We start from the raw sequence: 23,700 nt of genomic DNA on the forward strand, positions 1-23,700 counted from the left end.
GTCTGACCTTTCCATGCTTCAGACAAGCACTAAGTTCCAAACCACATTCCAACCTTTGAGGGACCATACCAATGCAATCACAAATTCAGACCAAATACATAATAATTTTGAGAGAAAGAGAGAGAAAGATAGCACCAACAACTGAGATCAGGAAATGCCTCTGGCAAAAGGTGGCACCACGTTTTTAGTCAAAATTTTACTATGGTAAATAAACCATTAGTTTTCATTATTTCAAATCTGTGTAGTTATTTCTAAATTCATCCCAATGTCCAATATATAATCATTACTTTTAATTAGACTGAAATCTTCCTGAGCTATAATATTTCTTAAGGTACAATTATGGCTGTTTTCTAATCTCTCTCTTCTGAAATAATTTCTTCCCATAATTTCTTGATGGTTTCCTTATTTCTTTGTTTTTACCAACTTCCTCATCTGTGTTTCCGTAGCTTCTTTTCCAAATGAATGTTTATTCTATTTAATAACCACTCAGGTAGACAATCATTATAAAACACTGTTATGATCACTGTACTTCACAAAAGAATCTTAAAACTTCTTAAAGCATCTTGAACAAAATAGTTGCTTAATAAATATTTGGTGAGTTGACATACAGAAGTCTGTACTATTTGATTTTTAAAAAAAAATCCTTACCTTCTGTCTTAGAATCAATCCAAGGTATCAGTTCCAAGGGAAAAGATTGTTAAGGGCTAGGCAATGGGGGTTAAGTGACTTGCCCAGGGCCACACAGCTGGGAAGTATCTGAGGCCCTACTGGACCCAGGACCTCTCATCTCCAAGCCTGTGCCACCTAGCTGTCCTGATCTGTACTATTTTCAGGAAAATCAAATCTGGTTTTACAACATTTTTGTAAGGATTTATGTTATTTAAAGGTCACAATTTAAATGAAGTATTTTAAAAATGTAATAATTTAGGTAGTTTCAAGAAAGTAACTGAGAAGTGATTAGAGCTTTTGGGCTTTGCCAACTGACAAAAAAAAACACTGTGTTTAAATTTTTTTTTAATCACATAGCTTTTAATAAAGATTAAAAAAAATAAGACTGATATCAGATTTTATATTTCAAAGAATGTCTTTTTTTCCTTACCGGTTTCCATTTCAGAGGCACATAGCCAGGGCCCACAAACATGGCATTGAAGTAATTGTAAAGAATCATGACAGTCCAATTTATCAACATGATGAAATTCACACTTCCTCCAGTTGTATGTAAAGGCCAATACCACAAAACTGAGTCAATCATGGCCATTGTAGAACATATTGCTATAACGCCAAGAGCTATAATGGGACCCCAGTGGCACAGTCTTTTTAACTCGTGGAGATTTTCAAATCTAATAACTGAATAGAGTACACCCATAATGGTGAGAGTTATTGTCTATTTTAAAAGCCTTGTAAAGTTCCTTTTTTGGAAACACATTTCCATGTGTCATAAGTCCGTGGGTCTTCATTAATACTCATGCCTTCAAACTGTGGGATGCTAAATCTGATTAAGCCATTTAACTGTATGGTGTTCAGAGATCTTTGTCTTGACCAGAACAAGTGAATTTCATTGTTTTAAAACCAACCTAAATAAAACAAAATATAAATATTTAGAAGAAAAATAAAGACTATATTAAAGGTAACCAGTTTAAAACATAAAGCCTGAGAAATCAGAATTTTTTTGAAATGCTATGAGATCTGTCTGGGAGAAACATTCATAACACACTTCTATAGTTCTTTAACATCATTTAACTATATTCATTTTATACATTTCCAACTGATATAAAGCCTTCATAAAAGAACACTATTGGGACTATGGAGTCAGGTAATTTTAGAGTTTAAAAGGATCTCTCATCAATAATACAATGATATCATTTTACAGATAGAAAATTTGAGGTCAAGAAAGGGTGAAGTAACTTCCTTAAGGTCACAGGAACTCAGTATTCACTGACTGGAAACAGAAGTGAATTCTCCCAATCAATGCAGGGAGGAGACTTGGTGGTGAGTGTAGGCTAACTAACTGGAAAAATATCTACTATGTTCTCGAATGTGTGCATTAGCTAAACTAAAAAAATCCATATCAGGCTTTGGTTTCCATGCCAATGCTCCCAGGGAAAGGAGAAAGCTGATGCAAAGACACCAGAATGCTAGTTGGTACTTCAACAAAGAGATTTCTATAATAAGCATTTATCACCATAACAAAGAGTATGACAGAAATTAAAGCAGTATATAGCCACAACAGTCAGAAAGACTAAGAAGGCTAATCTCACCTCAGACTGGCTGAATATCAAATCATTCAACTTCTAGGTGCCCCAGGCAACTCTCTAGAACTCTAAATTACAGAGCATGTGCTTATTTACATAGGCAAAAGGAGTTTCTCCATTGAGAGTTCCCAATACCATTGAAATTACAGCTTAAAAAAAAATTGGAATGCTGTGTCTAATGGCCAGTAAATATAATTTTTGAAAAGATCATTTCTCATTGTAATACGAATTACTGTTACTGGATTGGGCAATAATGGGTCTCAAATTCAATATGATCATTGAAGAATATTAGTTTTAAAAGACAGTTACCTGTGAATTGAGAGTTTGGTAACCTGGGTTCTGGTTTGGATTGCCACTTGCTGGGTGGCCTTACCTCATTTTCCTCATTTGTAAAATGATGGTACTTAACTAAAACTCTTTGGTCCTTCTCTGCTTTAACATTCTACAAATCTGTGAAAGTGTTAGATGTGTAGAATGGAAACTTGATGAATAACACAAGGTAACAACAAAGAAAAACATTGATTAAATAAGTATATAGCAAAGTAAGCAATTTCAACAAAAATCAATTGGGTCAAAGTTAGAAAAATATAGTAAATGACCAGGAAGAAAAACAATTATTTGTCCCAGCCTCCATATCAGAACAAATTAACTTCTCGGATTTCCTGGTAGGCTATTTTGAAAACTTTGTCATGGTCTTTTTGGTTTCTCAGCACACTTCACTGGGGCATCACAAAGCAGTTTCTGTCACAGGCAATAACCAAGAGTTGTGGCAGGCACTCATTATTTAACAAGTGCCTTGGGCAAAGACCTAAAACAGCAGCAGAGGTGAAGTTTAAAGCAATTCGGATCATAAGACAAGCTCTACCAGTGTGTCATGTTGTTAAAGTCCTTTTTTCTCCAGGCATCAGTTTACCCATCTGCAGAATAAGGACTGGCCTGGATGGGTCCTAACTTCTCTTGAAGCTTGTAAGTTATATGAATTTCATTTTCGCCCATCCTATGCTACGGTGCTTATACACTAACTTATGGATAATATCCCTCTCAAGCGTCCCTCTCCCCTTCCAATATCAGCACCCACCGGGGGCGGGAGGACTGAACGGGTACAAGGACAGTCGAGGTTCCCAAAAGAAAGAAGGCAGAGGAATGGAGAGAGGCGGCGGGGAAGCCAGAAAGAGGAAGCTACGTCTCAGGCGATCCAGAGTCTGGGTGCGTCCGGAGATGCAAGATGCAAATGAAATGCTGGGTAAATGGAACTGTGCAATTCCTCTGAAATGCTGCCTCGTGCCTCAGTTTCCCCTCCATCACCATTGGTCCAGGCGCTTACAGATTCTGTCCCCCATCCCCCACCTCAGGGCAGGACCGTAGGGCGCCGTAAAGGGGACCACTACGCACCAGGGGGCACAACCTGTTCCGAAGCCCGGGCCTCATTCTGGAGCTCCGCTTCCCCGCTCCCTCCCGCGCCCACTCCTCAGCCATCGCCGCCCTCGGGCACTTCCGGGGCGGCGGGGCTGGCCTCACCCGGAATACATTCCTCTTCCTTCCCGGGATTCTTCCGTCACCGGTTCCTCCGCTCTTCCCAGGTGACAAGCGAGTTAAGTTTGAAGCCGCAGGCAGTAATGAGCGTCGCTTGGTCACTACGATTATCCCCACAGAGCCTCAGCCTTTCCGCAACTCCCTCGGGCGCAGTGGCCAGTCTGGGTCATCGCCACTTCCCGAGTTCCCTTTCCGAAGTAGTCCCTCCGGAAACCACTTCCTATCGCCTGTTGCTCAGGGAGTCAACTTCTGGAGGAACGCAGAGAGGATTCTGAGGTGTAGTTTGAGAAGGAGAGAGGATTCTGAGGTGTACTTTGAGAAGGGGTGCTTTTCCACCGACGTGGGGCTCTCTGCCCTCCCACACTGTGATTTCTTGAAGGATGGAAAGAGGGATCGTCAAGGAACTGGGTACAAGTAAGCTGAGTTTCCGGAGGGCACTGCCGCTCAAGTAGCACAACCCGGAAGCGGCCGGTTTGGGAGCTGTCCTGGGTTCTCGCTGCTGCAGCCACTACCGCCGGAGTTTTGGCGTTTCCGAGCCGCCGCCCCCCACGCGCTCCTGTCGGAATCTCCGACCCTCACAGCCGCAATGTCGTCTGACTTTGAGGGCTACGAGCAGGACTTTGCGGTGCTGACCGCAGAGATAACTAGCAAGATCGGGAGAGTCCCCAAACTGTCGCCAGGTGAGCACTGGAGTCCCGGGTGTGCCTTAGCCGGGTGGGCAGGGAAAAAGGGATGGGAGAAAGGTCCAAGTTTGGGGAATGACGGAGAGGGCGACTCAGAGGAGCCCAGGACCTTAGAGTCTGAAATTAGAGAGGGAAGTTAAAGAGTCTATCCCTCACCTGGGAAAAGCCGCATAGGCTACTCGTTAGAGAGGTTGCGTCCACTTCTCTTTGGCTGCTGTCTCCTGCCTGTCATTTGCATCTTGAGGTCCTGGTTCTGCCCCCACAATCCATTCCCCGCTGACTGCCAGGTGTAAAGGACAGCTCTTATCACCGTCACTGCTCTACTGGCAAAGCTCTGGCGACTCTACGTGGCATAGGTGACAAAAGTTCAAACACCTAGGACATCCTGACACTTTAGGGATCGCTGTGGCCTGACTACAGATTCTTTTGCTAGCCTTACCTTACACTGCTCCCTCTTAATGCTCCAGATTCCAGCCAAAGTAAACACTTTTCAAGACTTTCAGCCTCTTGCTTTTGCTGTTGGAATACCTTTGCCTTCCCAATCCTTACCTGACTTCTTAAAGGTAAAGGTAAAAAAAAAAAAAAAAAAAAAAAAAAAAAAAAAAAAGACTTAGGAAAAAGAAAGTACGCTGAATTCTAGGTCAGAGGACCTGAGTTCAAATATTTTCTCTGGTTCTTAATGCCTGTGTGACCTTGTCCCTAGGTTTCCTTATCTGGCACAAAGGAGAAGGCCGGACTAGATGGCCTCTGTGATGTCCATTTCTTAAATCTCTGATTCTACTTAAGATTCTTCCATGGTTTCTCTTCTCTTGCTTTCTGTCCCTCTTCAAAAAAGTAAAACAGTTTCAATACTTCTTATACATTTAAATTTTGATTTGTATCATTCTGATCATGATGCATTTTTAGTAGAGACTATGTGTTTTTTGGTTTTGGTTTGATGTTTAGAATTAATTTTTCCTAGACCTATAAGAGTCATTCCTATCTCTATTCCTACCTTTACCCTTGAAACCCCCAAATGCCTACTAAGTCTGAAAAAAGTTTTTGAGTAATTCTGTTTCTTTTTATCTTTTTTTCTCCTTATCACCTATTTTTTTTATTAGTAGGGATATTTGCTTGAAATCAGGATCTCTGATCTTGCACCTTAATCCTCTCCTGCAGGCCCAGTTAGTTCTTGTGGACATGGCTGATGTTTCAGAAAGGGATATGATTCCAAGTAAGGGAACCAGAGGGCTGAAACAAGATAGCATATTTCACCCAGGTCTGCTGTTACAGAAACTTTATGGAGGAAGTGGCTGATGGCCTGAGCACTTCATGATGCATTCAACTCTTCTCACCAGTTCTGCTTTCTCCACTTCTCAAGATCATCTTAATTCCTGTTGGTTTTCATCTTTTCTTTCCCAATCCCCACTGTCGTAGCGGTGGAGGTGATTTTGAATTGATTCCCCAGTCTGAGAACATCAAGTTTTATAGTTTCATTTAGATTTTGTTTGTATGAGGGTTAGAAGATTTATTATTTTGTTGATGACAACTGTATAAATTAAATGGAATGATACTGGGAGACTATGTAAAATATTCTGAAATGACAAAGTAGCAAAAGCAAAATTAAGAGTTGTAAAAGCATATTGTTTTTTTTCCCCCCAAGAGTCAGCACCAATATCTTTCTTACACTTTGTAATTTTGTGTTAACATTTTAGAATAGTTCTTAGAAACAGTAGAGGGAAGCTTTTCCAGAAAAAGCTATACCTTTTGCTATTTGTGACCCAGACATACCAGTTTATATTATTGAGTAATAGCATAATAGCATGGCATGGTGGAAAGAGTGCTGGACATGGAGAAAGGAGATCTTGATTTGAATACTGCCTGAAATACTAGTAAGTATTTGAACACAAACAAATCCTATATTTTCTTATATTTGTAGTTTCCTCTTCTGTAAATTGGGGATGAGAGGCTGCATGCTATAGTGTAAATAGAGGGCCATCTTTGGGTTCAAATAAGTATTGCTTCAGATATATATTAGCTATGAGACTACAGGACAAGTCAATCCCTCAATGTCTAAAACGACTCTCTAAGAATATAATTACATAAGAATTATGTAATTATACATACATATAAATAATATAAATACATACAAATAAACATAACACCATATACATAAAGAGCTACCTTATTGTGAGTTGTTAAAAAGAGAATGTATATTAAACTTCATGGAGGTAAGCAGATAAGGTGGACAACATTTTACATTGAAGTAGATAGTATGATTATACAATCTTCTCTTTAAAGGTTCATTCTATAATGGTGTATGTACTCCCTGATTCCTCTTTATCAGTGAAGATAAATAATACTTCCTGTCAGCCTGGGAATAGGTAGGAGAAGCTAAGGAGAAAAAAGCTTAGTCTAAAAAGTCATCTGAAGACCATTTGCATTTCATGAAAGACCTGTGGGGAACAATAGTGTGTTGGTTTCTACTCTTATCATTTTAAAGGATGGTGAGCTGAAATTCAGCAAGAAAATGTGAAGAGTATCAACCTTAGAAAATGTTCTAATTGATATGGTATAGGAGATCAATAACTGATGAATAAACCCTTCAACCAAAGCAACTTATTCTTACAGATTGGAATGGTAAAATTAACAACCATATCCAATATTCAAATGAGAAAGTAATCTGTTACTTTAAAACTTTTATTTTAAACAAGTAATGATATGATTATCTTATTGAATAAACCTTAGTAATGAGGACAGTTCTAATAAACACTTTTTTTCTTAAACTGAAGTCTCTGTGTTATGAATTGGAAATGGGTTCATTAATTAGAATAATTTGGAAAATTAAAGCCTTTTCTACCAAATACTTCTATGACACTGTATTTAAATACTGATTTTTAAAAAATGACATGTTGTGGGGCAGCTCTATGGGTCAGTAGATAGGCGTGGAGATAGGAGGTCCTGGGTTCAAATTTGACCTCAGATATTCCCTAGCTGTGTGACCCTGGGCAAGTCATTTAACCCCAATTGTCTAGCCCTTGTTGCTCTTTTGCCTTGGAACCAATACTTGTATAGATTCTAAGATAAAAAGTAAGAGTTTAAACAAAAAAGACATTTTATTTTCTGCAGCAAATTCTCAGAAAATATTAGCTCATTTAGAAACAATTTTCTTTTGGAGGTAAAGAAATCTCTTGAGTATAACAATGAAAACAATTTAGAAGTTTATCACATGTGCCCTTGGGCTGGTAGGTAGAGATTTAATTAGCATATTTTAACATCATTTGAAGCTTGACTTTTAGTTGATGTTTATTTTTTTCTTAAGTGAACTAGATGGTATAGTGAATAGAGTGCTGGGCCTAGAGTTGGGAAGGCCAAGTTTAAATTCACCTCCAGACCCTTGCCAGCTCTGTGACCCTGGGCAAAATCTTAATTTTGGTTTGCCTCAGTTTCCTTATCTGTAAAATGAGGATAATAATATCACCTTCCTCCCAGGGTTATTGTGAAGATCCATTGCGATAATAATTTAAAGACAACTGGTACATAAGTGTTATATAAATTGTTTTTCCGTCTACCTATTTGTCTCTATTGTGGTCATAGGAAAGTTTCTTTGCTTTCTGGTGAGAGCTTCTAAAGAATACCAAACAAGGAGTTTAAATGAAGTCTGACATACATAGTATGATAAAGAGGAGTATGGCATATGTGGATTTGCCTTTGTTATCCACTCTTTTAAGGAACTAGACTAGTTAATATGAAACCCCATTGTACAGTGACTAGAGTCTGAAGCAGATTAAAGATTAATCGCCTTATGTAGTGCACGGGGTTAGCCAGGACTAATTTCCTGAGTCTTTGTGACACTAGTTCAGGTTTTGGATCCCTATCCCTCCATTTCCTTTGTTGTGAATAGAGCTTGTTGAATTCTCTAGTGTTAAGTACCAGCAGTTCAAGGGTGGTCATTGACTTTTAGATATTGTACTGGAATTGAACTGATATTCTACTAATATGTTGGGGGAGAATTGGGATCATAAAGTAGAATATGGTAACTACTTACCCAAGGGAAGGAAGATAATCAGATGAAATCCAAAGTGCAATTTTTTCTCACATTTTATCCTCTGATTTCTGTAGAATTTTATTCTGTTTATATCCCCTTCTTAATGTTTCCTTAGTTCAGAAGTACCATATTCAACAACTACCTAGTCAACATTTCTCTTCCTCTCTCCCTAACCATTCCTTCTCTTTCTCTTTTATTAGTTTTTCTTCTTCACTTCATAAGGGAGTTGGTGCCCAAGGTTTGACCTTGGTCTTCTCTTCCAAATTTTCTTAGATAGTCCTGTCCATTCACTTGGCTGCAATGATTATTTTTATAGAGCTGACTCTTAAAGCTTAAGACTTTTCTGGACTCCAGATCCATGTTTCTAACTGACTTCTACATATTTTCATTTGAATATCCTTGTGGCACCTCAAACTCAAAATACATAAAAAATAGAAACTATGTTTCTCTTAAATTCTATGATTCTTTTTGACTTGCAATTCACCCAATCACCCCTATTCAGAATTTTCATTTTTCTTTGGCATTTTTTTTCTATAAAAAGAAAAATGAGTATCAACCTAAACTCCTTTCTCTCTTTTACCCCACACAGCTAATCCCTTGCCAAATTGTGGTTCTATCTCTACAAGACCTTTAATATATATGTCCTTTTTTCCACCTACATAACTTCCACTCTTTTTCAGGATCTCATCAGGTCTTTTGTAATAGGTTCCTAATTGATCTTCCTGACTCAAATCTTTCCCCACATCACTCTTGACTCCACATAGTCACAAAAATACAGGTTTGACCACATCACTCACCTATTCAGTAAACTCCAGTGAGTCCCTATCATCTCTAAGATCAAACAATCAAAACTCTTTAGAAACTGGCCCCATCCTTCCTTTTCAATCTTATTGTCTAGTACTCTCAACCAAATTTACCTTTTTGCTATTCCTTATGCATGATACTCAGTCTCCCTTTCATCTCTGTATTTCTGCACTTTTTACCCCACTTTCCCTCTGTAAAAAGAAATTCTTTAATTTCACAGGGGATCCTAGAAGTCCTCTTACTACAGAGATGTGTATGCCCACACAGTGACAGGAAGTAGGAACCAGGGAGCCCCCAGATGAGCCAGGGTCAGTTGCAGGCTGTCAGTTGCTGAGAGTTAGGAGAGTCAGTTGCTGACAGTTGCTAGTGAGTTGCTGACAGTTAGAGCTGGGAGTTTCAGGGAAGGTGACTGCTGAGCATGAGTTGGTCATTGAAGGTTGGTTGCTGGTAGTGTGGGTTGGTGTTTAATTGCTGGAATATAAAGGCAGGCCTGAACTTACTGAGAGGGCTTTTGGCTTTAGCCTAATTTAGAGGGTGTTTTGTCTCTGGGATCTCTAGAGAGCAGGAGGTCTGTCTTATAGGCAAGGATCTGCTGTCAGTTGGCTGCTGACTGTTTGGGCTGCTGTAGAAAACTGATTGAAGTAGTGAGTGAGTGGTAGTTAGTGAATCATTTCTAGAGTAGGTTAGATAGGCCTGGTGTTTGCCAGGCAAGAAGAAGCTGTCCTCAGAAGACAGTTAGAGAAAGTTATTATGAATTTTAGGTAGTATTAGGAATTTTAGGTATATTTATAGGGTATAAGATTAGTAATCTCTCTTTCCTCTTTTCTATCTTTCTATTAGAACTTTGTGGGGTGGTTGTTATTATAGGTAGATATAGGTTGTTTTAGTAGTAATTATAGGTAGTTATGTTATAACTAGTATAGATATAAGGAAATTTTCTTTCTCTACCTCTTTCCTATATTTCTCTCCTTTACTATATTCATTTTACTATATTAATTTACTATTTCTATTTTAAACAAACTAAATTGTTAATTGTTAAAAGCTGCTAGAAGTTTACTTTTCTTTGGCTTAAAAGGATAATATTAATTTACAACTCTACTATATTCTCATTAAAACTTAAATTATTAAAAACTGCTCTCTTATTTTGTCAAAACCCCTATTTTAACCCTTATACCTCCCATGCCTGGCATGTCTTCCCTCCTCAACTTTGCCTCTTAGAATCTTTGGTTTCATTCAAGATTCAGGTCAAAAAATTCTTCTACACGAAGCCCCTTTATGGTACCCTCAGCTATTACTGTCTTCAACCCTTAACATTACCTTGTTTCTGTTTTATATTTGTTTTGTTTATCCCTCTACATATTGTCTTCCCATATTAGAATGTAAACTCTTTGATGGTAGGAATTACTCACTTTTTCGTGTTTGTATTTCCAACAACTAACATAGTGCTTGACATGATAGCTAATAATATCATAATAGCTAATAATATATAATTATGTAATTATTTAAGGTTTGCAAAGTACTTTACAATATTATTTCATCTATAAAAAAACAAGAGGCGATATGTGTTATTTTCATTCCCTAGAATTTTACAGATGAGGAAACTAGGGCTTTGAGAAGTTAAATGACTTGCCTAGAGTACCACAGCTAGTTAAGTGTCTGAGGCTGGATTTGAATTCAGTTCTTTTTGCTTTGTTCTGTAAGAATTAAATTTTAATGGTTTAACTAAAATACATGAAAATTATAAATAATATGGTAGTCGCCGATTTAAAGTATTATTGCTGAAAGTCGAAATGACTTTTAATAGCTGTTATTTATAAAAGAGGTGGAAAGAATGAAAGCAGAGAAATATAAAAGGGTAGAGATGACATTAGCCTATCTTAATTAACTATTGCTACCGAGCTGAACTCAACCAGGAGTTGCTGACCTTCAGCTGGTATTAAACTCTCTCCTGAAGACAGGAAGGGAAAGCCAACTATCCATTCATCCAAGTTCCCTCCAATAGGTAGGTCAAGATGATGACTCGAACTGAAGGTGACTCATGAGGCTGACTTTCTTCCTTGAGCCTATCTTCTTCTTGAAGTTTACTTCCTTCTTGAAGTCCAGCTCCTTCTTAAAGCCCAGTTCCTTCTTGGAGTCAACTTCCCTAGCCCCATAAAGTCAGGGCCTTTTATAGTGGCTTCTTGTCCCTTCCCCTCTTCACAAGGGCCAATCACAGCTTCCAAATTGTCCAGCACTTCCTAGGGCATAGTGTTTGTAGAAACCACTTCTCACCTTCCGGAGAAGTGAATACTCATCAAAAGGATTCACAGTTTCCTGGCCAATTGAGTTTCTGAGGGTGTGAATTCACTAAGTGGTTTGCAGCTCCTCCACCTAGTGCTAAGTAAGGTGTTCAAGCTTTTGTTGATTCAATTCAAAAGTAGACAAAGGAGAGTTAATCCTGTCTTAGCCATCTGGAGAGGTAGTAAGTAAGGGTACTCAAGTTATTGTTAAAGGAAGTGTTAACTCAAGATAGACAAAGGGAATAAAGGATTCCCTTTCACAAATCTAAACTCAAAATAGACAAAGAGAACAAGGAATTCCCTTTTACAGTTCCTTCTAGCTGCCTGGCATATAGTAGGTACTCAATAAATGCTTGATTTAATATTAATCTCCTTTCTGAATATGAAATAGATTTTTAATTCATTCCTATATCTTTGTTCTAACCATTTTCGTCCTAATATGGCTCTTATTACCAAGTTTTTAGATTATTTCAGTGATAATTTAGATTACTACCAATTACTACTAATTTCTTTTTCTCTGCCTCTAATTCCATCCCTTTTACCCCACCACCCATCCATAACTCCCTGCACTCCAGATTCATCTTATTCATAGTACTTCTCCTTTCAAAATTTGTTCAAAAGTTTTCATGGCTGACTATTTCCTAACAAGTAGTTTAGATTCCTTAGCCTGTCATGTTTGGCCCTCCAGAATTTGTTTTCCCCCCCATATTTCCAGCTTCATCTCTCATTGAGGACAAAATGCTTGTGAATCCAAGGCGAAGTTAGAAAACCATCTCCCTTGTTTGTTAGTCTCCATGAGAGGATTTGAGCCTTAATTGCATACAAATATAACTTGATTCACTATATAACGAATACTGGTGTGCTATGGAGAATGGAATTTTCTATTATTAAAAATATTTACATTTCTAGAATGTAATATTAAAAATTTCCTTTCCTGTACCCTCAGTAGCTGCCCATCTTGTCTAATCCTTTCCTTGGATATATTCTTTGCTCCTGTGGCCAGGGACTACTCACTGCTTCTGCATTTCTAATACATATTTTTTAGTACATATTCTAGTATGTATAGACATACATACATCCCTACTTTTACCTTCCTTATGGCTGGAACTTCTTCCTTCTTCCTGCCATCTTCACTTTTTGAAATTCCATCCATTCTTTAAGACAAGGGGCAGCTGGGTGGTTCAGTGGATAGAGAGCCAGGTCCAGAGATGAGAGGTCCTGGGTTCAAATGTGGCCTCAGACACTTCCCAGCTGTGTGACCCTGGGCAAGTCACTTGACCCCCATTGTCTAGCCCTTACCACTCTTCTGCCTTGGAACTAATACATAGTATTGATTTTAAGGTGGAAGGTAAGGGTTTAAAAAAAAAGAAGACAACACAAATGCTATTTTGTTTGTGAAATCTTCACTGATACTTATTGGCTAGAAATAATGTATTCTCTCTTTTTTTTTTGACATTCTATGTTTTTATCTTTTGCATTTATTCTGCACTACGGTTATTGGACATTGTATAATTTTTCATCATTGCTTATGAGACATATCCCTGTTGGTAAAAGATAAGTAAGCGCAGAGACCATTTTTAAATTGTCTCAACCTGTTGTAAAGTGTTTTGTATAGAATAGATATTTCATAAAAGGTGCCTGAAAGAATGAATATACGTGATGGGTTACTTTGAGTCATAGAACGTTTAGATGTATTTCCAGGAGTAATTACTTCAATAAATGGCTCTTATAAGGATATTAGAAAATAAGTCTTGTTTTATTAGTTTAGAGATAAGAAGTAGAGAAGTTGGCTTGAGGAAGAATTGGAGTTTCAAACAGAGCTGAGAGAGTGTTGATTTCAACTGTGGCAGTTATAATCGTTATTCTATGACAGTTACATGCTCTGGATGTGGCATTCCAGGAGTGGCTTCTGGCAGTCCACAGAAGAGCCACACGCAGCTTCTTTTCTCTCTCAGGGCTAGAGAAGGTAACATCTTTGCTTCTCTCTATCTCTGTCCAAGTGAAAGGCTTGAAGGAGGGGCGTGTTTTTTTTTTTCCAACTTGGGAAACACTATTCATTTATCTGTTACTGTCTATAACAGTGATTTCCAAAGTGGGCACCACCGCCCCCTGATGGGTGCTGCAGCGATCCAGGGGGGCGGTGATGGCCGCAGGTGCATTTGGGGGCGGTGAATAATTGTAAGGGGGCGGTGATAGTATGTGACAGGAGGCACTAAGTAATATTTTTTCTGAAAAGGGGGCGGTAGGCCAAACAAGTTTGGGAACCCCTGGTCTGTAGATTGGTTAAACTGTGAAAAGACCAAACAAAACCTGGTCTTTGGTTTCGACTCTGAGTCTGTTGAGGCTCAGAGTCCTAACTTGATTCTTGTAGAGACTCAACCAGCTAGCCTTAGTTATCTTTATAACTTAAAAGGCGAAGTTAAGAGTTTATAGTGGTTAGGCTATTATTTAGAATAGTATAAATTTGGTTAGTTAGATCAGGGAGGATTAGCATAGCCTGTGAACCACAGGAGAAGTGGTTCCTTGCAGGACCTGGGAGTTTATTTGGGAGGAGTTAGAATCCCTTAGCATTAGAAATCCTTTTTCTTTTATATATATTTAAATAAATTGTTTATTTTTCATAAACAAGAGTCTTTTTAGCATTCCTTGTGCCTTGTATTGCTCCCCTAATATTATTTTTAAATTCTCTAGATACGAAGGGAGAAAACTTGTGATTGAGTACTAACTTATTATCCTATGGTGTTTCTGCAACAGAAAACATACAACATTGGGTCAAATATACAAGATCAATTTAGTCCAGATTTTTGTCTCATATAGCATCTGCCATCAATAAAAATTAGTAGGTTTTTGGGTTTTTTTAATGGCTTACTCAAAGGTTAAGGAGCATTCTTTCAAGTTGTGCAAACTGAGGTGTTTGAGGTTGAGAAAAATGTGTTATAGTCAAATGATTTTTTATTGTTGCCTTTTGTTTTCATATCATATCCATTTCTTTTTAAAAATGTTTTCTTTCTTCCTTTATTTTTTACATTCATTTAAAAAAAGTTTTGAGTTTTAAATTCTCTTCTTCCCTCCAGACCCCTACCACTTATTGAGAAGGTAAGCAATATGATATGAGTTATCCATGTGAAGTTTTGCAAAATACTACCTTATTGGGGCAGCTGGGTAGCTTAGTGGAGTGAGAGTCAGGCCTAGAGACAGGAGGTCCTGGGTTCAAACCCGGCCTCAGCCACTTCCCAGCTGTGTGACCCTGGGCAAGTCACTTGGCCCCCATTGCCCACCCTTACCACTCTTCCACCTATAAGACAATACACCAAAAATTAAGGGTTAAAAAAAATACTACCTTATTAACCAACTCATATTAATTTCAGATTATATTCCTCTTCTCTTATTTACCCAAGTCATCCCACTTAACAAAGATTTAAAAAGAAAAAGAAAAAAATTCAACATAACCAACCAACATATTAACTATATCTGACAGATTATGTAGTATCCCACATGCATATTTTCTTCCAACTTGTCAATGAAGGGAGAGAGGTACATTTTCTCAACTCTTTCTATAGTTGCTCATTTTAATTCCCTAGCATTGTTTCATTGTATTAGTGTTTTCATTTACATTTTTGTAGTCACTATGTATGTTATCCTGGTTTTTTTTACCTAGCATTAGCTCATATGTGTTTTTTCAAAAATTTTCTGAATTTCTTATTTTTGTTATTTCTTCTGGCTCAGTAATATTCTCATGTTCACATACTACAATTTCTTTAGACGTTCTCTTTACTATCACAAAAAATTCTGCTTTAGATGTTTTGGTACATATGTCTAAAGGGCCTTTCTGTATTGAACTCTTTGGAGTATATAAGTAGCTCTGGGACAAAAGTTAGGGACATTTAACAAAATTTCAAATTACTTTCCAGAATGATTAAACCAGTCCATAACGTCAACATTGTATTAATGTATACCTGCCTTCTCATAACTTCTCTAACATAGATCACTTCCAGTTTTTTATCTTGGCCAATTTGCTGAACATAAAATGGTTTCTGATGTGCATGTTGCTTATTTTTGGTGATTTGAGCTCTCCTTCATATATTTGCCATTAGTTTGAAATTATTTTTTTGAAAACTATATGTTAATATAACAATCTCACTACTGCCTTTCTATTGTTAGCAACTAAAAACTTCATATTTTTAAATAAAAAACTTATTTAAATCAGAAGTCAAACTTGCTAACACTTCATTTTTCAGTTTAGTTGGAAAATATCTATCTTACCACAGTTTTTTATTCCTTCCTCCTGCCTCATTTTTAACAATAAGGATTTTTCTGAATGACCAGACTGGTTCATTCATTTACAAACATTGGTTGAGTAGTCACTTCATTGCTAGGTGCTGAAGAGGATACAGGCATGTGTATGATTGAAACTTCTTATAATTTTTTATTCGTGGATATAGCTATGCTATCTTCTATCAATAATTTGTAATTAGTTGTGGTAAAAGTGGTACAAATAAAGTACTGTAGGCATTCAAAGGAAGTTGAAGAAATCTAGGTGAGTTGAACAAGGAAAACTTCATAGAGGAAGCTACTATTGAAGCTGGACCTGAAAGGATGGAGATAGATGATTGTAATAGGTAGCATGAAGGGTGTGGGCATTTTAGGAAAAGAGAATGGTATATAAGCAAAGAACAGAGGGCAGAATAGGCCTGGGGCTCATTTGAGGAATGGTGAATAATTCAGTTTGGCAGGAATATATGGGAGAGCAGTAGGGGCTAAAAATGGGAAGGGAGACCAGAGCTATGTTTTGAAGAACTTTGAGTGCCAAGTTAAAACATTTGTATCATATGCCCAGGAGGCACTGGGAAGTTACTGAAGAGAAATGACAAAAATTTATACTTTAAGAAGATCAGAGCAGGGAAAGTTTAGAAGAAGGGAGGCTACAATGATTAAAAATACAGCCTCTTTGGAAAAACAGACATATTATCTTGTGGCCTGAGTAAAATGTGGTCTTTAGCATCCAGACTATGTTTCCTTTATAAACAAGACCACAATAATATACAAGAAAGTCAAATAGTCTTTTTGATACTTAAGTAGTTAAAGCTGTTTGGATGGGGTTCAATAAGGATCCATTTTATAATGAGTGCTATTCTCTAGTGAATATTAAAGGAGGGATATCTTAATATGTATATGTGAAGAGGTTAGGAGTATTGAAATAAGCAAAAAGTTAATTTAGGTTTCAAAGCCCAATTGAGTTTGTGTCCTTTTTAAAAAAAATACAGAATGATCATCAGGAATTGCAAAATTGCTTCTTAGAATGCCCATAACTTCATCTTAGTGGCATTCTCTTTTTGAAAATCATTCCAGTATAATTTATTAAGAGACATAAAACCTCCAAAGAGTAATCTTGGAGTTTTGTTTTTGTTTTTGTTTTTTTATTCATTTATCCACAGACTTCTGTTTAAACATAGTTTCCACTAAGGATTTCTTTCTTAGTTCTAATGTTCTTTTTGTAGGATCTATCAAGTAAATAATTATATATTCTGTATGCACAGGGAACAGAGCAATGTAGCAATCAGTGTGCTAATTTTTTTAAAACCCTTACCTTCAACCTTTGATTCTAAGGCAGAAGAGTGGTAAGGGTTAGGCAGTGGGGGTTAAGTGACTTGCCCAGAGTCACATAGCTAGGAAGTGTCTGAGACTAGATTTGAACCTAGGACCTCCCATCTCTAGGCTTGGCTCTCAATCCACTGAGCTACTCAGCTGCCCCCTACTGTGCTAATTTTTAACTTACACCTTCTCAGGCCTGGTCATCAGAGGTTTTAAACATTTATCATGTTACCTCTGCATTCCCTTTACCCCTGGGAAACAATTTGGCATAGTGGAGAGAGCAATGGACATTAAATAAGGTTTGAATCTTAGTTCAGACACTAGTCATTCAATCCCTCAGACCTCAATTTTCTTATCTGTAAAATGGGAATAATAATACCTGCCCAATCTATCTCACAAGGTTTTGTTAGAAAAGTGCTTTGTAAAACTTAAGACATTTAAAACTTGGATGTGAATTGTTACTATTATTCCATACTGGTAATATTAAATTATTTGGAAGCATGAGAATACTTTACATTTTTTCAATAGTATTCTAGTACTACATGCCACCTATAGTTACAATTTAGTTAGTATGTTACAATAAAGGTTTAGAGCTGGAGACTTGGGTTCTGATTCTACCTCTGCTTTGTGACCTTGAGTGAAGTCAGGCATATCTCCTCTCTGGGCCTTGAGATCTTCAGTTTCCTCATCTGTAAAAAGGATTTGGACTAGGGGGCAGCTGGGCGGCTCTTGTGGATTGAGAGCCAGGCCTAGAGATGGGAGGTCCTAGGTTCAAATCTGACCTGACACTTCCTAGCTATGTGACCCTGGGCAAGTCACTTAACCTTCATTGCCTACCCCTTACTGCTCTTCTGCCTTGGAACCAGTATACAGTATTGATTCTAACATGGAAGTAGGGGTTAAAAAAAAAAAAGAATTTGAACTAGATAGTTTCAAGGTATTTTTTTCGGTTTTAAAAGACTATGATGTATTTGTATTTGTTAGGGTGTCTCATTGGGGAAAACATATAGTTAAGTCCCTCGCCGACTTAACTATCTACCCATATCTAACTCTGTAGAAATTCCACATGGATCAGATTTTACTTCAATGATGGATTGTACCCTTTTGCCATTTTCTTGTTCCTTATTTTCCACATTTCTTTTAAAGAAGTTTCTTGGTAGAAAAATAATGTTGAATGGCTACTTACTGAGAACTTTCATAGAAGAAATAATACAATAAAAATAACTAGGCCTTTAATAATGTAGATTTTTACTTTCTGTATGGGAACTAGACAATTGTGCTATGTAATAAAACATGTGTTGGGGAATCAGAGAATATGTAGTGTAGGAAGAGCAATGAAAGGAAAAGATGAAGATGAGGAAGAGGTAGTATCATGTGGTTCCTTGGGCCTAACTGAATAATTGCTGTCCTTCTTTCACTTCCCCTTTGCAAATGGCTTCCTGAAAAAAATCTACCCAGACTTTCAACTTCAAAGGAATGTCAGCCAAAGGCAGGAATATTTTGATAGACTATAGCATTGTGCCAAATCTAATAAAATGAAGTTCATTAGGGATAAATGTTGTCATATGTTAATTTTCAATTGTGTCCAACTCCACATGACCTTGTGGACCATAGCATGCCAGTATTGTCCACAGGGTTTTCTTGCAGAGTTAGTGGCATGGTTTGCCATTTCCTTTTCCAGTGGATTAAGGCTGACTGAGGTTAAGTGACTTGCCTAGGGTCACATGCTAGTGAGTGTCTGAGCTCCAGTTTTATCTCATAAGTGCTCTATCCACTCACTGAGCTACCTAGCTGCTTCTTTGAGTACAAAGAAATCACCTTCACAAATAGAAGAAGGCATGGTTAAATAGCAGTTTTGGAAAAAAGAAATTGGGAGATCTTATTGTACAACAAACACTAGAAGTCAACAGTGTGATATGGCAGCTGTATCAGTTTATGTACAGTATGGATTATTTTTAAAAAATGCCTACTGCCTAGTCTCTGGAGGTCCAAATACAAAAAAAGAAAAGTTATTTTATCTGGGGTTGCACTAAAAGGAACCTGGCTCCCAGGAATAGAGAAGTGATATTTGCTCCATATTCTGCCTTCATCAGATAACTCTGAAGTGTTGTGCTTAGTTCTGTATGCCATCATTTAAGAAGGACGTGCATAAGCCAGAGTATTCAGAGAGTAACCAGGGCCTGGAATCCACTTCACATGAAGATCCAGTAAAGGAACTAGGCATATTTAGTCTAGAGAAGATAAGATGCCAGGGAAACATGAGAGCCGTCTTCTAGTATTTTAAAGGCAATCATATGGAAGAGGAATTAGACTTGTTCTCTAAGAGAGAACAGTGGTTAAAAGTTACAAGGAGACAAATTCTCATTATAACATAGCCAGCCTCTGTATAAGCATCTCTATAGAGGGGGAACTCATCACCTCTGGAGGCAGCCCCATACCACTTTGGGACAGCTATAATTGTTAGGAGGCCTTTCCTAACATTGGCTTCAATTGACTACTTCAGAACAAGTCTTATCTTTCTTGTACATGACAGTCCTTCAGATTCTTAAACACAGCCCAGAATTCTCTTTTCCAGACTAAATAAGCATAGTCCCTTCAGTGGCTACTTTGAGGAAATGAACTTCAAGTCCCTTAACCACCCTGGTTACCTGTCACTGTGTGCTTTGTGGAGCCTCAAAGTAAACACAGTGCTACAGATGTTTTCTGACTAGCACGAGTCAAGAGGGATAGTTACCTTCTTATTCCTGGAAAACTATGTTTCTCTTAATGCAACCCAAATTTGATTTTTTTTCCCCGTCACACCAAACTGTTGAGTCATATTGACCTGTGGTTCACTAAAATCCTCAGTTCTTTTTCAGATGGCTGTCTAAGCTTTTCCTATCTCATGATTTTGCAGTCACTTTTTTGAACATGTCCTGAAGTGTAGGACTTGACATTTTTCTCGTTGAATTTCATCTTATTAGATTCAACTCTATGTCTCTAGTCTATCAGTATCTTTTGGTAATCTTAAGTCTTTTATTTTCTGGAATTACATCTTAATCCAACTGTGTATATATATGTGTGTGTGTATATGTACACACACACATTAATACATGTCATATATATGCCAACAATATTTTACAACTTTAGAAGAGATAGAAAATACATATTTAAGTAGGAATTGAAAGGAGTAAAATTCTAGCATTCTTAAGAATCATGTTTGCATATGTGTGATTTTCTTTTACACATAAAAAAATAAAATAAATAAATCAACAATTGACAGCCTATTTCATAATAACCTAATGTTTTTGACTTGTGTTTTGTTATTTTCTCCCCATGGTTAACCAGTGCCATATGATATATATATATATTTATTAGAAAACATCTTCCAAAGTCTTTTCCTGCTCTAAATTAATTGTCTTATGATAGTTGACATAGTGGGAGAGACTCTGCATTTTTGTTTAACAGGCTGAGAACCATTGTATTCAGAAATTCCAGGTGGGCTAGCCATCTATATTAAAGTACTGTCTTGAGTTGACTGATCAGAAGGGAGAAAGTATTTATTGAAAATGATGATGAAATCCTGAACCTTATTCCTAACCTTAACCTTAATTCTAACCTTTTCCTTTACCATAAAAACAAACAAAAAACAAAATATTGATGAAAATGGAATTGACAAATATTAAGTTTATTTAAATTGTTAATATTTACTGGATGTTATTTTCAGAGGAGAAGAAGCAGATGGTTGCTAATGTGGAGAAACAGCTAGAGGAAGCAAAGGAACTGGTAAGTAGAATTTGGCTCTTAAATTAGAATACAGTGGCTGCCAATAGTAGATGAAATGTGATCTTGGGAATTTTTCTCCAGTCTATTTTTTAGCACTTGAAGTAGAAGGAAAAATTGTTGGTTGTTCTTTTAATGTAAAACAATTAATCTATTTGGATAAGTGAAGATTTAATATCTTGTTAGCAATTACAAAATATTTACTAACTGCCTGCAATTTATAATGCCTTATAAGATGATGTGGAGAATTTGTAGGATTTCTGTTATAGAAATACCTATATTTTCCATAGTAAAACATTAGATATCTTGAATGTATCTTAAATTTTTTGATAAAAGAATTTCCCTCAGAGCCAAGGATTAGGCCCTTTATAGACCAAACCATTTTATTTTAATTTTTAATGGGAATTTTTCTAATATAAGTTATTTATATCCCTGCTTTATTGAACAGAGGATATGGACCATATTCTAACACTTTGTTGTTAACATAATCATGTGCTATAAATACAAATACATATGTAGGTGAGATAAGACATGGAGCTTGAATGACCTAGCCTGATACTTTACTACTATAGATCATTGAAACATGCTGGTTTGTATGCCTTTAGCATGATACATTGATGCCCTCAGGGGCCGTTGAGGTGAGTTGGTTGCTTTGACCTAACCTACCCCTCCTTGAAGTTCAAGATTCCTTATGTCTTACATCAAGCACTATGGTACTGAGGTGAAAAGCTGTTCATCCTCTGGTTTCCTTTGCAGAATCTCTTCTCCGCTGTCATTTTGTCTGCTGCCTGCCATCATCCCCTTCCCTGCTTTTAATCTTTGCCAACCACTGCTGCTTTTAATCTCTACTGATTCAACTGTCTGCTGCTTTCTTCCCTTTTCTCTCTGCTTTTCTTCTTTCTGTCTCCTGTGGCTCTACCCTGCTTCTTGGCGTTCTGGCAAAAAGACTGCTCCCCTTTCTGACCATCATCTGCTAATCAGAGTGCTCCTTTCCTTCTGGTTGGCAAACTGACCCAGACTGCTCTGCATCAGGTGTAACTGTCAGATTGGCATCTCTTCTCAATTGTTTTTATTGTTGCTGAGCTCTTAGGAGTGACTTCCTCATAACCTGCACCCCTTCTCCTCCCCAATTACCAACCTGGTTTGTTTTGTGGTAGGGAGTCATTATCATGGTTTTGGAATTGTTTCTGGGGCTTTGAGATGCTGGACTTATTGTCTCTGTCTCACAAGTTGCTTTTTTAAAAATACAAAATATTTTTATATCTATCTATATATCTATATCTCTATATATACTCAAGGAGCTTTATATCTATATCTATATATATTTTATGTATATACTCGAGGAGCTTATAATCTTTTTTGTTTTTAGAGATTTTTGCAGAAAAATTTGACCAAGATTATTTTATTTTTAAAATATTACAAATAATTTATTATTCTGGTATAAAGAAAAATGGTTCACCTATAGATAGCACTTTAGGAATTAAAAAGTGCTTATCTCACAATAACACCTTCCCCCTGCTGGGAAGGTATGGAAAAATTATTATTCCCATTTGCAGATAAGAAAACTGAGGTTCAGAGAGCTGAGGTGATTTGCTCATTATTCTGTGATTGGTATCAAAAGCAGGCCTTGCTCCAGTTTTTTGGTGCCTCATACATATTACCATTTTGCCACTATGATTTTTGCCTGTGGTTTTCCTATTTGGGCTAATAGATACTTCAGACTATAAAGTGTTTCTCTTTTGAGTTAAAGCTATTTACTTAAAAAAAAATTAGGTGCACATAGGAATCTCTTGGTTTTTTGTTGTTATTTAAAGAAAATTAGTTAGGGGACAGCTAGGTGGCTAAGTGGATAGAGAGCCAGGCCTAGAGAGAGGTCCTGGGTTCAAATTGGCCTTAGACACTTCTATCTGTGTGACCCTGGGTGAGTCTCTTAACCCAAGTTTCCTAGCCCTTTAGTGCTCTGCTGCTTTGGAACCAATACTTAGTATTTATTCTAAGACAGAAGGTAATGGTTTATTAAAAAAGAAGATGACAAAGAAAAAAGAAAAAAATTAGTTAGAACTGTTATTCTTCAAGGATCTATGTGGATCCTTTTTTCGTTTTACTATTCTGTGACTTAATAGTTGGTCTTAAAATGCTGTTCTGACCAAAAAACTCATCACTATGTTGGAAACCTGATGGTGAGTCTTTCTGAATTAGGTTGATTCTTGACTGGTAGTTATATGCTCCGTTTCTGAGCTCATACTTGAAGCCTTGGTGTAGGACCTGCCAAGGCCTGTCATTTACTCCTATACCTTTCAGCAACAAGGCCATCCCATAATGAATAATCACAGTAGCTAATATTTTTATTGCTCTTCAAGGTTTGCAAACAGTTTCATATATGTTATCTCATTAGAGCCTCACAATCACTTTGGGAAGTAAGTGCTAAAGATGTTATTCTCGTTTTAATAGATAAGGAAATTGAATCTCAGAGAGGCTTAATGACTTGCCTCTAGTCACCCAGCGAGGAAGTGTTAGAAGTAGATTTTTTTTTTTTTAATTTTAAACCCTTAACTTCTGTGTATTGACTAATAGGTGGAAGATTGGTAAGGGTAGGCAATGGGGGTCAAGTGACTTGCCCAGGGCTCCTTGACTCTAAGTTCCAATGTTCTTTGTACTATACTACATTACCTTTTAGAGTAGTAGGACTTTAGTGGAGGATCCACAAGTCATACACATTTGTGCTACTTAGCTCTAATTTCTTACTATTCAGTAGTAATAATAGGAGA

At 37.2% G+C, this 23,700-nt stretch overlaps 2 protein-coding genes across 4 annotated transcripts in view; one reads left to right on the forward strand and one right to left on the reverse strand.

The window, feature by feature from the left end:
* The window catches only part of ZDHHC6 (zinc finger DHHC-type palmitoyltransferase 6), a 30,098-nt gene extending 26,666 nt beyond the window's left edge, over positions 1 to 3,432 (reverse strand). Inside the window, exons 1-2 of the mRNA XM_044662576.1 lie at positions 3,331 to 3,432; positions 1,100 to 1,574 (exon numbers count right to left, since the gene is read on the reverse strand). Coding sequence (XP_044518511.1) covers positions 1,100 to 1,366 — 267 coding nt within the window. The 5' untranslated portion in view covers positions 1,367 to 1,574; positions 3,331 to 3,432. The remainder of the gene's footprint in view (positions 1 to 1,099; positions 1,575 to 3,330) is intronic.
* Positions 3,433 to 4,285: 853 nt separating this feature from the next.
* Positions 4,286 to 23,700, forward strand: part of VTI1A (vesicle transport through interaction with t-SNAREs 1A) — a 437,247-nt gene continuing 417,832 nt past the window's right edge. For all 3 annotated transcript variants that reach the window (XM_044665578.1, XM_044665577.1, XM_044665576.1), the window contains exons 1-2: positions 4,286 to 4,465; positions 20,877 to 20,935. In XM_044665578.1, the coding sequence (XP_044521513.1) occupies positions 4,372 to 4,465; positions 20,877 to 20,935 (153 nt within the window). In that variant the 5' untranslated portion in view covers positions 4,286 to 4,371. The remainder of the gene's footprint in view (positions 4,466 to 20,876; positions 20,936 to 23,700) is intronic.

The sequence above is a fragment of the Gracilinanus agilis genome, chromosome 2, assembly GCF_016433145.1.
Source record: "Gracilinanus agilis isolate LMUSP501 chromosome 2, AgileGrace, whole genome shotgun sequence".
NCBI lineage: Eukaryota > Metazoa > Chordata > Mammalia > Didelphimorphia > Didelphidae > Gracilinanus > Gracilinanus agilis.